This window comes from Oculina patagonica, chromosome 7 (assembly GCF_052425735.1).
Source record: "Oculina patagonica isolate OP01 chromosome 7, crgOcupat, whole genome shotgun sequence".
NCBI lineage: Eukaryota > Metazoa > Cnidaria > Anthozoa > Scleractinia > Oculinidae > Oculina > Oculina patagonica.
This window is the reverse complement of record NC_135764.1, coordinates 13,054,505-13,068,719: the sequence shown is the minus strand read 5'-3', so window position 1 is coordinate 13,068,719 and position 14,215 is coordinate 13,054,505. Positions and strand designations below refer to the sequence as shown.

General features: G+C 39.9%; 1 protein-coding gene across 1 annotated transcript in view; it reads left to right on the top strand.

The window, feature by feature from the left end:
* LOC144661242 (condensin-2 complex subunit G2-like) overlaps nucleotides 1-14,215 on the top strand; it is a 43,104-nt gene that overhangs the window by 15,304 nt on the left and 13,585 nt on the right. Inside the window, exons 12-17 of the mRNA XM_078521940.1 lie at nucleotides 418-540; nucleotides 2,074-2,130; nucleotides 3,456-3,608; nucleotides 4,123-4,254; nucleotides 5,037-5,130; nucleotides 13,923-14,015. Coding sequence (XP_078378066.1) covers nucleotides 418-540; nucleotides 2,074-2,130; nucleotides 3,456-3,608; nucleotides 4,123-4,254; nucleotides 5,037-5,130; nucleotides 13,923-14,015 — 652 coding nt within the window. The remainder of the gene's footprint in view (nucleotides 1-417; nucleotides 541-2,073; nucleotides 2,131-3,455; nucleotides 3,609-4,122; nucleotides 4,255-5,036; nucleotides 5,131-13,922; nucleotides 14,016-14,215) is intronic.

Below are 14,215 nucleotides of genomic sequence, written 5' to 3'. Positions count from 1 at the left end.
CACACGCAATTGAAAACTGCTCTAAGTGGCATGAGCAAGTCTGGTTGTTAACCAATCTGAGACTGATACCCGGGAAAAGGAACCAGTCAGGTGTTACTGCTAAACAATGGTCTGCCACGTGTAGCTAAATGAAATTTTGCAGGGTTCCCAATACTTTCTTTTCCTGCCATTGCTCCCTTTTACTGAGAACCCTGAAAGTGGATTAGCATTTAAAAAGCAAAAACCAAGTAAACAAGAAATAGTTATTAATAACAATCTAACTTGATCAAGTCAAACTACTAACCATTCCAGAATGTACACACCTGGCAGTTAGCATGTTTTTGAATTTAGAGTCAAATATTAAAAATTTTAATACAGACATATGCATGTGTTCAACTTTGAGGAGGTATGTTAATTAATTATTTCTACTGTGGACAGGACCTATTGGAAGACCCATGTCCCACAGTAAGAGCCACTGCCATTCACGGTGTCTGCCGCATCACAGGGATATTCTGGGAACTTATCCCAGCACACATTATAAAGATGTTTCTTACAACACTGGTAAGAGCAAGCCAATGCTATCAGAATAGATTACAGTCAACTCTCTCTTAATGGACACCCCTATAAGATGGACACCTCTCTAAGACGGACACCTGGTGTTGTTCCCGTCTTTGCTGTTTTTTTTTTCAGTCACTTAAAACACTTTATTAAATCAAAGACAACAGTTGAAGCTGGTCCAGACAGTGTCCCTTTTAGAGAGAATTCACCATATTCACCATACAGCTTATGGCAATGATCGTGAAGGAAGTTTGTGTAGTATGGTTGTGTGGGTGAAGTGCTGGTCCTGTGAAGGATTCATCTGTTGGCAGTCAAGAAATACTTCAATTGACACTTAAGGTGACTTCCGCTCAGGTCAGGTCCAAACATAAGCTCGAAGTCCCAGTTCAATATACAGTCACACAACGGACACCTCTATAAGACGGACACCTCCATAAGACAGACACCTAGTGATGGTCCCTGCCTTTTTTCATTCATTTTACTGCAACCATACTCCCTATAAGACGGACAACACACACTTTAAAATCATTAAAGGACACTTGAGAAGTGTTTTCATCATGTTTCATTAGTGAAAAAACTTCCAAAACTTCAAATCGACTTAACGCAAAGTTAGTCAGCACCCTAAGGATACGAGTATACCAAGCTTACTAAACAAAAACAATGATGCTTTAACATATTCCTTCTCTTCTTCAGAGAGAGGTCCTTTTCTTCTTACAGTATTACTGTTTGTTATAAAAGCTTTCAACTTTTGCTTCAACAAAAGAATATGGTCCTTTTATTATATTAGTTTTGTTGCAGTATACAAAGGTTTGTTGCATTGTGCAAAGGTTTAGGTTCATTATCTCAGAATTACTGGTGTCATGTTACCTCAAACTCTCTACAAGGGGGACACCTCTCTAAGACAGACAGTTGCGGCCGGTCCCGAAGGTGTCTGTCTTAGAGAGAGTTGACTGTATCTTCTTGGGACAGCTGCCTCACCTAGATAATAATCACACTAGACAAACTACTTTTACCCCTGGGTTTAAAACATTTACTGTGTCAGTTTGCTATAAGTGTTATAATGCAAGTTCTTACCACATTCAGAAAAGTGTGAAATCTAAATTGTAACTTACAGGACCAAATTCAGTCAAAGCAAAGTGATTACATTGCAGAGGGAAACAAACCTTAATTATTTTGAGATTAAGCCAATCAGTGCTAAACAATTCAAAACATTTCAACTTGCTCTGAAAGCTTGAATGTTTTTAAATTTAAATGTTTTATTCTCATTTTGCAATTGTTGGTTGTTGGTTTTCATAAGTTATTGACAACAATGTAAATGTAACAACTGAAGTCCTGTAAACTTGTGCATGTGCAGTATTCTTGAAGAAGAACTTGAGGCTATTGCCACCAGGACCTATAAGAAATTCTTATTTCTAGCATTAAAAGTAACATGTTTACAATTAGTGTTAGGAAAAAATGTGTCGAGGTTGAAACAGTCACATGTGCCCATGTCCAGCCACACTGTTAATTCTACATGTTCTGTTTCTGTTCATTCAGATAACTGAGTTGGCTTTTGATACTTCTTCATGTGCTGTCAGAGTGGCTGTTTTTCAGGTAATATATAATGTATTTTTTGTCATGAGAGCACTAGTATAGTACCAAAAGGTAAATCATACAGGTATTTCAAGTCTGGCATCTCATCAATGGTGACAGAAAATATTGACACAAACTTGAAGCAATCAACTTATATAAAATCGAGGGATGAAAACATCTGCCGTGATTCTATTAAGTTAAATAGTAGACACTCATTGCATTTAATTGGAAATCTGCAAAGCTGATTGGTTCTTCCAATTTTTTTTCTGATTTAATGCAGTTGCAGGTGTGCTGCTCAAAGGAGAATTTATATTAAATTTTGGCTAAAAAAATATTTCAAAAAATGTGTAAGTTTTGGACTGCAATCACTACATGTAAATTTGCTCCCATAGGTTTTGGAGTTTTGCTATAATCTAAAAGGCATCACAGAGAAAATATTTGACTACATTTCTTTTCTAAAACATTATGAGAGAAAGATAGGAAAACCACTTGTTGCTTAGCCAAATGTTAAATTCTCTTTGCTTGCACAGGCCATACTTTGTAATAGTCATGGGACTGAGTGGATTACATTTCAGGGAGTAATCGGGCAATAATTTCAAAATCATGCGTTGCTGATTTGAAATTACGAGCACAATTACTTTCTGAATTGTACATCATGAGGTCCAATTGCTAATTAATCGTATCTAAATAACAAAATTCGAGGTTAGGAAGTCTTTGAGAATCTTTTCTGTGTGAAAAAGTCAAACATTAATTGTATGGGGAGCTAACTTGAAAACCTAGAGGTTCATTTAGCTTCCCAGCTCAACACTTTATTAACTACAAATTCCTGTAATACCTTATTTCTATTTTATTAAGAATATGAACGAAACTGTAAACTTTACTATGAGCTGAATAAAATTATTATTATTATTATTATTATTATTATTATTATTATTATTATTATTATTATTCAAAGGTAAATTCAATTGGTTGTACAAACAGTAGGAAAACAGCAAGAAAGAAACCCATTTAAATGCGCGTGATTGACATGACCTAAGTGATGTTTATTTTTTTCTTGGAAGTTGGAGCCCTCTACTGTATCGGACATTTTGAATTTATTTTATTTGGGCAGGGAAGTTTTATTTTTATACGGGAACATTAAGTCAGGGAATTTTAAAACGTTTTTGTCTGTGGCAACTACGATTACAGCTAGTTATATGCCTTCCTGCTTGTACAACAGCTACCAGCTCATGTTTAAACAGGTATATATCTCTATACAATGGTGGCAGTTGCAGAGAGGTTTACCTCCTTGCAGTTCAAGATGTATATTTGCCATTTTGTGCTAACCTTTTTACACTTGTTTAAAGGGCTTGAAGTTCTTGTTGGACAATCGGCTCAGTCATCCACTGTTAAAGCCATTGCTGAGTAATTTGCAGGACCTCGTGCATGATCAGTCAGAAAAAGTGCGCATAGCTTTTCTTGATGTTCTGCTCCTCGTCAAAGGATTGAAAGCAATTAAGGTTGGTAAACAGTTACATCCAAGTAATTATTTAATAGGCTCACAGCATTGTTGCAGTCAACTAAGGCTGCAGACCAAAGCTGCCTGCAATTTGTAACCCAATAATTCTGAGAGCCGAAGTAATTACTGTATCTGTTATATTTATTGACCCTTGTAAAACTCGATTTTTCTCTAGCAATATTACAATCCATAATTTCAGTTGCTTCTACACTGAGTTTTTGGTTCATGGCTGCAATCCTCAATGTGTTGCAGGGAAAGAACAATAATTTTAGGGAGTCGACTTTCACCATCATGTACCAAAAACCCAGAAACCTAGAATATGGCATAACACCCCAAAACACGATTTTTCAAGTGTTAGAATTAGGGTGCACAGACAGTGGTTAATATTTACCAGTTTTTGGTAATTGGCATCAGGTTTTTCAAGGTTGTTCCAGGCTGTCATGAGATGATCAGGGCCTTTAGGGCTTCAGAGTTTTAGTACTAACCACTGCTCTATGCCTGTGCGTCTTTTACAGTTCTGGAATATAGTACCCCTGGAGCAGTTACTATCTCAGCTGGAGGTGGAACAGTCTGCGTCAGTTATCAGAAGACTTGTTAAACTGCTTGTTAATTCCTTTCATCCCACAGCCAAGGGAGTTGATGTACAGGTGGGCATGGCACTCCTAATTACTGTAGAAAATTTGAGTGGCAGCTGTCTAGTGTGTTAAGGATTGATTCAGAAAGCTTGTACTTAAATTGAAGCTTGTTTCTTCTCCTACTAAAAAGACTTCTAAGGTTAGACTGAAGAAAAAAATAATACAATAGAGATTTGTGTAGGCTCTTGTATTAATTTGTTGCTATAACTGATCTTTAACACTAAAAGGAATCTCTATAATGACAAATTCTTAGCCTAGACTTTTTACAGCAAGTCAAATTTTAAGAGAGCTGTCTTGAGTAGGGAAAAATGTGAACCTGCAACTTAGACAGACATTTACTTTTATTACAAAAATAATGCTGAGCCAACTTAATTTTTAAGTAAAAGGCTTTGGGTGCTGTGAACTTTCAGCTGATAATTTTTGCTCTCTAATGTTACACTATAATTACATGTAAGGTAAAGACTGTGTCCAAGCCTAGGTGGCCCTTACAACCGGAGCTTATCCCGGTTTCCGTAGCATAAAGTGTCTAGGAGTTTTGCTACCCCCCCCCCCCCTGGATGGGATGCTAGTCCATCGCAGGGTTACCCCCAGCAGTAAGTTCGCCGGTACCCATTTATACACCTGGGTGGAGAGAGGCACTGTGAGAGTTAAGTGTCTTGCCCAAGAACACAACGCAGCACCCCAGCCAGGTCCTGAACCCGGGCTGTTCGACTCCGAGCCGAGTGTGCTAACGATTAGGCCACCGTGCCTCCCACAATTATTACATGTACAATAACATTAATTTTATCCTTTAGGTGACACGCTGCTCAGCTTTATGGCAATCCAACCCTGTGGCAGCCAGGAAATTCTATCAGTATGTCCATTTACACACAACAGTGTCAACAACAGGTGGCTATTATTATTTATACCATGCCATAGAAAATACAGCCAATCAGAATTCAGGAAAGCCGTTGTATAATCGACGGTATTCAACTCAACCTTCTCATCGTGCGCTGCGATCTTATTCTCGGCGAAATTTAGTAAGCGGTATACTTTGGAATATTCCACTTGTCACTTGTATTTTCTTGGTATACACACTCGCCTAAAGGCTAGTGTGTATACCGAGAAAATACAAGTGACTTGTGGGATATTCCATATAATTTCATCCATGTCCAATATACACGACCTGATACGGATCGTAAAAACCATTAGACGAATCGTACGGTTGGTACGGTTGGTACGAGTCGTGAAACAATAGTTTACGAGTCGTACAGTTGGTGAAGTGCATATGATTAGTGAGACATAGTGTGTCCTAACAGTGCTACGAATCGTACGAGTCGTACGGTTCGTACGAGTCGTGAAACAATAGTTAACGAGTCGTACAGTTGGTGAAGTGCATACGATTAGTGAGACATAGTGTGTCCTAACAGTGCTACGAATCGTACGAGTCGTACAGTTCGTACGAGTCGTGAAACAATAGTTTACGAGTCGTACAGTTGGTGAAGTGCATATGATTAGTGGGACATAGTGTGTCCTAACAGTGCTACGAATCGTACGAGTCGTACGGTTCGTACGAGTCGTGAAACAATAGTTTATGAGTCGTACAGTTGGTAAAGTGCATATGATTAGCGAGACATAATGGGTCCGAACAGTGCTACGAATCGTACGAGTCGTACGGTTCGTACGAGTCGTGAAACAATAGTTTACGAGTCGTACAGTTGGTAAAGTGCATATGATTAGCGAGACATAATGGGTCCGAACAGTGCTACGAATCGCACGAGTCGTACGGTTCGTACGAGTCGTGAAACAATAGTTTACGAGTCGTACAGTTGGTAAAGTGCATATGATTAGCGATACATAATGGGTCCGAACAGTGCTACGATCGTACGAGTCGTACGGTTCGTACGAGTCGTGAAACAATAGTTTACGAGTCGTACAGTTTGCTAACTGCATAGCATTAGTGATAAAGCGTGATACTGTAATCAAAACACTCCAAGCATAATGTATATTTCTCGTTCTGTAAGCGTCACGTCCCCAACACGGTAAACACAATGTATATTTCTCGTTCTAAAAACGTGGAAACCCAAACACGCTTTAGAATGGCCCAAACACGCTAAACGCAATGTGTATTCTTCTTTCTATAAAAAGTGTGCTAGCGAAACTCGCTAAACACAACACGGTAAACACAATGTATATTTCTCGTTCTAAAAACGTGCAAACCCAAACACGCTTTAGAAAATGTCCCAAACACGCTAAACGCAGTGTATTCTTCGTTCTATAATACGTGTGCTAGCGATACTCGCTAAACACAACACGGTAAACACAATGTATATTCTTCGTTCTAAAAGCGTTTGATGGCCCAAACACGCTAAATGCAATGTGTATTCTTCTTTCTATAAAAAGTGTGCTAGCGAAACTCGCTAAACACAATACGGTAAACACAATGTATATTTCTCGTTCTAAAAACGTGCAAACCCAAACACGCTTTAGAAAATGTCCCAAACACGCTAAACGCAGTGTATTCTTCGTTCTATAATAAGTGTGCTAGCGAAACTCGCTAAACACAACACGGTAAACACAATGTATATTCTTCGTTCTAAAAGCGTATATTGGACAACCCTCCATCCATGTCCAATATACACGACCTGATACGGATCGTAAAAACCATTAGACGAATCGTACGGTTGGTACGGTTGGTACGAGTCGTGAAACAATAGTTTACGAGTCGTACAGTTGGTGAAGTGCATATGATTAGTGAGACATAGTGTGTCCTAACAGTGCTACGAATCGTACGAGTCGTACGGTTCGTACGAGTCGTGAAACAATAGTTAACGAGTCGTACAGTTGGTGAAGTGCATACGATTAGTGAGACATAGTGTGTCCTAACAGTGCTACGAATCGTACGAGTCGTACAGTTCGTACGAGTCGTGAAACAATAGTTTACGAGTCGTACAGTTGGTGAAGTGCATATGATTAGTGGGACATAGTGTGTCCTAACAGTGCTACGAATCGTACGAGTCGTACGGTTCGTACGAGTCGTGAAACAATAGTTTATGAGTCGTACAGTTGGTAAAGTGCATATGATTAGCGAGACATAATGGGTCCGAACAGTGCTACGAATCGTACGAGTCGTACGGTTCGTACGAGTCGTGAAACAATAGTTTACGAGTCGTACAGTTGGTAAAGTGCATATGATTAGCGAGACATAATGGGTCCGAACAGTGCTACGAATCGCACGAGTCGTACGGTTCGTACGAGTCGTGAAACAATAGTTTACGAGTCGTACAGTTGGTAAAGTGCATATGATTAGCGATACATAATGGGTCCGAACAGTGCTACGATCGTACGAGTCGTACGGTTCGTACGAGTCGTGAAACAATAGTTTACGAGTCGTACAGTTTGCTAACTGCATAGCATTAGTGATAAAGCGTGATACTGTAATCAAAACACTCCAAGCATAATGTATATTTCTCGTTCTGTAAGCGTCACGTCCCCAACACGGTAAACACAATGTATATTTCTCGTTCTAAAAACGTGGAAACCCAAACACGCTTTAGAATGGCCCAAACACGCTAAACGCAATGTGTATTCTTCTTTCTATAAAAAGTGTGCTAGCGAAACTCGCTAAACACAACACGGTAAACACAATGTATATTTCTCGTTCTAAAAACGTGCAAACCCAAACACGCTTTAGAAAATGTCCCAAACACGCTAAACGCAGTGTATTCTTCGTTCTATAATACGTGTGCTAGCGATACTCGCTAAACACAACACGGTAAACACAATGTATATTCTTCGTTCTAAAAGCGTTTGATGGCCCAAACACGCTAAATGCAATGTGTATTCTTCTTTCTATAAAAAGTGTGCTAGCGAAACTCGCTAAACACAATACGGTAAACACAATGTATATTTCTCGTTCTAAAAACGTGCAAACCCAAACACGCTTTAGAAAATGTCCCAAACACGCTAAACGCAGTGTATTCTTCGTTCTATAATAAGTGTGCTAGCGAAACTCGCTAAACACAACACGGTAAACACAATGTATATTCTTCGTTCTAAAAGCGTATATTGGACAACCCTCCATCCATGTCCAATATACACGACCTGATACGGATCGTAAAAACCATTAGACGAATCGTACGGTTGGTACGGTTGGTACGAGTCGTGAAACAATAGTTTACGAGTCGTACAGTTGGTGAAGTGCATATGATTAGTGAGACATAGTGTGTCCTAACAGTGCTACGAATCGTACGAGTCGTACGGTTCGTACGAGTCGTGAAACAATAGTTAACGAGTCGTACAGTTGGTGAAGTGCATACGATTAGTGAGACATAGTGTGTCCTAACAGTGCTACGAATCGTACGAGTCGTACAGTTCGTACGAGTCGTGAAACAATAGTTTACGAGTCGTACAGTTGGTGAAGTGTATATGATTAGTGGGACATAGTGTGTCCTAACAGTGCTACGAATCGTACGAGTCGTACGGTTCGTACGAGTCGTGAAACAATAGTTTATGAGTCGTACAGTTGGTAAAGTGCATATGATTAGCGAGACATAATGGGTCCGAACAGTGCTACGAATCGTACGAGTCGTACGGTTCGTACGAGTCGTGAAACAATAGTTTACGAGTCGTACAGTTGGTAAAGTGCATATGATTAGCGAGACATAATGGGTCCGAACAGTGCTACGAATCGCACGAGTCGTACGGTTCGTACGAGTCGTGAAACAATAGTTTACGAGTCGTACAGTTGGTAAAGTGCATATGATTAGCGATACATAATGGGTCCGAACAGTGCTACGATCGTACGAGTCGTACGGTTCGTACGAGTCGTGAAACAATAGTTTACGAGTCGTACAGTTTGCTAACTGCATAGCATTAGTGATAAAGCGTGATACTGTAATCAAAACACACCAAGCATAATGTATATTTCTCGTTCTGTAAGCGTCACGTCCCCAACACGGTAAACACAATGTATATTTCTCGTTCTAAAAACGTGGAAACCCAAACACGCTTTAGAATGGCCCAAACACGCTAAACGCAATGTGTATTCTTCTTTCTATAAAAAGTGTGCTAGCGAAACTCGCTAAACACAACACGGTAAACACAATGTATATTTCTCGTTCTAAAAACGTGCAAACCCAAACACGCTTTAGAAAATGTCCCAAACACGCTAAACGCAGTGTATTCTTCGTTCTATAATACGTGTGCTAGCGATACTCGCTAAACACAACACGGTAAACACAATGTATATTCTTCGTTCTAAAAGCGTTTGATGGCCCAAACACGCTAAATGCAATGTGTATTCTTCTTTCTATAAAAAGTGTGCTAGCGAAACTCGCTAAACACAATACGGTAAACACAATGTATATTTCTCGTTCTAAAAACGTGCAAACCCAAACACGCTTTAGAAAATGTCCCAAACACGCTAAACGCAGTGTATTCTTCGTTCTATAATAAGTGTGCTAGCGAAACTCGCTAAACACAACACGGTAAACACAATGTATATTCTTCGTTCTAAAAGCGTTTGATGGCCCAAACACGCTAAACGCAATGTATTCCTCGCTCTATAAAAAGTGTTCTAAAGAAACTCGCTAAACACAACACGGTAAACACAATGTATATTTCTCGTTCTAAAAACGTGCAAACCCAAACACGCTTTAGAAAATGTCCCAAACACGCTAAGCGGTGTCGAATGGTACATGCGAGACTTTGCAGTTAATTAGTACATGTCTGGAAAAGTGTTTCGCGTTAATGGGAGTTCTAAAAATCAAAAATTTTTACCAAATGTTTGTTAATATTTGTTTATTTGGATTGCTATGGAACACTCTGACATATCAATTATTTCTAAGCGTGATACCCACTATGTCCCACTATCATATGCACTTCACCAACTGTACGACTCGTAAACTCATTGTTTTACGACTCGTACGAACCGTACGACTCGTACGATTCGTAGCACTGTTGGGACCCACTATGTCCCACTAATCATATGCCCTTCACCAACTGTACGACTCGTAAACTCATTGTTTGACGACTCGTACGAACCGTACGATTCGTACGATTCGTAGCACTGTTAAGACCCACTATGTCCCACTAATCATATGCCCTTCACCAACTGTACGACTCGTAAACTCATTGTTTCACGACTCGTACGAACCGTACGATTCGTACGATTCGTAGCACTGTTGGGACCCACTATGTCCCACTAATCATATGCCCTTCACCAACTGTACGACTCGTAAACCCATGTCCCAAACACGCTAAACGCAGTGTATTCTTCGTTCTATAATACGTGTGCTAGCGATACTCGCTAAACACAACACGGTAAACACAATGTATATTCTTCGTTCTAAAAGCGTTTGATGGCCCAAACACGCTAAATGCAATGTGTATTCTTCTTTCTATAAAAAGTGTGCTAGCGAAACTCGCTAAACACAATACGGTAAACACAATGTATATTTCTCGTTCTAAAAACGTGCAAACCCAAACACGCTTTAGAAAATGTCCCAAACACGCTAAACGCAGTGTATTCTTCGTTCTATAATAAGTGTGCTAGCGAAACTCGCTAAACACAACACGGTAAACACAATGTATATTCTTCGTTCTAAAAGCGTTTGATGGCCCAAACACGCTAAACGCAATGTATTCCTCGCTCTATAAAAAGTGTTCTAAAGAAACTCGCTAAACACAACACGGTAAACACAATGTATATTTCTCGTTCTAAAAACGTGCAAACCCAAACACGCTTTAGAAAATGTCCCAAACACGCTAAGCGGTGTCGAATGGTACATGCGAGACTTTGCAGTTAATTAGTACATGTCTGGAAAAGTGTTTCGCGTTAATGGGAGTTCTAAAAATCAAAAATTTTTACCAAATGTTTGTTAATATTTGTTTATTTGGATTGCTATGGAACACTCTGACATATCAATTATTTCTAAGCGTGATACCCACTATGTCCCACTATCATATGCACTTCACCAACTGTACGACTCGTAAACTCATTGTTTTACGACTCGTACGAACCGTACGATTCGTACGATTCGTAGCACTGTTAAGACCCACTATGTCCCACTAATCATATGCCCTTCACCAACTGTACGACTCGTAAACTCATTGTTTCACGACTCGTACGAACCGTACGATTCGTACGATTCGTAGCACTGTTAAGACCCACTATGTCCCACTAATCATATGCCCTTCACCAACTGTACGACTCGTAAACTCATTGTTTCACGACTCGTACGAACCGTACGATTCGTACGATTCGTAGCACTGTTGGGACCCACTATGTCCCACTAATCATATGCCCTTCACCAACTGTACGACTCGTAAACCCATGTCCCAAACACGCTAAACGCAGTGTATTCTTCGTTCTATAATACGTGTGCTAGCGATACTCGCTAAACACAACACGGTAAACACAATGTATATTCTTCGTTCTAAAAGCGTTTGATGGCCCAAACACGCTAAATGCAATGTGTATTCTTCTTTCTATAAAAAGTGTGCTAGCGAAACTCGCTAAACACAATACGGTAAACACAATGTATATTTCTCGTTCTAAAAACGTGCAAACCCAAACACGCTTTAGAAAATGTCCCAAACACGCTAAACGCAGTGTATTCTTCGTTCTATAATAAGTGTGCTAGCGAAACTCGCTAAACACAACACGGTAAACACAATGTATATTCTTCGTTCTAAAAGCGTTTGATGGCCCAAACACGCTAAACGCAATGTATTCCTCGCTCTATAAAAAGTGTTCTAAAGAAACTCGCTAAACACAACACGGTAAACACAATGTATATTTCTCGTTCTAAAAACGTGCAAACCCAAACACGCTTTAGAAAATGTCCCAAACACGCTAAGCGGTGTCGAATGGTACATGCGAGACTTTGCAGTTAATTAGTACATGTCTGGAAAAGTGTTTCGCGTTAATGGGAGTTCTAAAAATCAAAAATTTTTACCAAATGTTTGTTAATATTTGTTTATTTGGATTGCTATGGAACACTCTGACATATCAATTATTTCTAAGCGTGATACCCACTATGTCCCACTATCATATGCACTTCACCAACTGTACGACTCGTAAACTCATTGTTTTACGACTCGTACGAACCGTACGACTCGTACGATTCGTAGCACTGTTGGGACCCACTATGTCCCACTAATCATATGCCCTTCACCAACTGTACGACTCGTAAACTCATTGTTTGACGACTCGTACGAACCGTACGATTCGTACGATTCGTAGCACTGTTAAGACCCACTATGTCCCACTAATCATATGCCCTTCACCAACTGTACGACTCGTAAACTCATTGTTTCACGACTCGTACGAACCGTACGATTCGTACGATTCGTAGCACTGTTGGGACCCACTATGTCCCACTAATCATATGCCCTTCACCAACTGTACGACTCGTAAACCCATTGTTTCACGACTCGTACGAACCGTACGATTCGTACGATTCGTAGCACTGTTGGGACCCACTATGTCCCACTAATCATATGCCCTTCACCAACTGTACGACTCGCAAACCCATTGTTTGACGACTCGTACCAACCGTACGATTCGTACGATTCGTAGCACTGTTGGGACCCACTATGTCCCACTAATCATATGCCCTTCACCAACTGAACGACTCGTAAACTCATTGTTTGACGACTCATACGAACCGCACGATTCGTACGATTCGTAGCACTGTTGGGACCCACTATGTCCCACTAATCATATGCCCTTCACCAACTGTACGACTCGTAAACTCATTGTTTCACGACTCGTACGAACCGTACGATTCGTACGATTCGTAGCACTGTTGGGACCCACTATGTCTCACTAATCATATGCACTTCACCAACTGTACGACTTGTAAACCCATTGTTCAACGACTCGTACCAACCGTACGAACCGTACGAATCGTAGCACTGTTAGGACCCACTATGTCTCACAGTAATCATACTAAATCATACTAAGTCTCACTAATCATATGCACTTCACCAACTGTACGACTTGTAAACCCATTGTTTCACGGCTCGTACCAACCGTACGAACCGTACGAATCGTAGCACTGTTAGGACCCACTATGTCTCACAGTAATCATACTAAATCATACTAAGTCTCACTAATCATATGCACTTCACCAACTGTACGACTTGTAAACCCATTGTTTCACGACTCGTACCAACCGTACGAACCGTACAATTGGAGTGATGATTTTTACGATCCGTATCAGGTCGTGTATATTGGACAACCCTCCTTGAAAGCGTTGCATAACTAGTATATACCTACATGCACCATAGTCATTTGTCTAGTGTAAATAATATCCAGGTGAGGGAAGCACTCAAAATGTGCTGTTTTTGGTGAGTGATGTCTCAACAACTATAGCAGAAGCATCTTCAGAGTCAAGATAATGAAATCTGCCCAGGTTTACAAAACGTCAGTCACCAATCACCAAATGATACATAATTATAGTTCTTTTTAGGACTACCCTCAACAAAAAGATAATATGAGACAAACTACCATCATTCGCCCCCCCCCCCCCTTATTCCTGGTTTCAAGCCATATATACTAAGTGAGGGACGATTCGAAACCTAATTTTTTTTTTATTCGCTTCTCATGATAGTGACTCTAAGATATTCCAAGGGCTCATGTTTATCAGGTTGTATTTAATGTCCATTTCATTTCTGTTTGTTTCTCTCTGTAGGCAAGTTTATGACTTTTCTCTGCAACTGCCTTATGAAGCTGGCACAGAGTGGAAATGATGAGAGCAACATGTCTGTGGAAACTGATAGCCAAGGTTTGTCTGCTTTAAGTTAAACTGCATCTTTTTTAGAGTAGTTTGTACTACAGTAAACACCCGCGTGTAAGAACCTACAATTTTCTAAGTTTGGCAAAATAGGTTCTTGTATTTGGGGGTAGTTATTGGTAATTTAGGCTAAGTAGGTTCTTAATAAGGTTCTTAATTTCTAAGGAGGAGCCATAGGTTTTGATTGTATG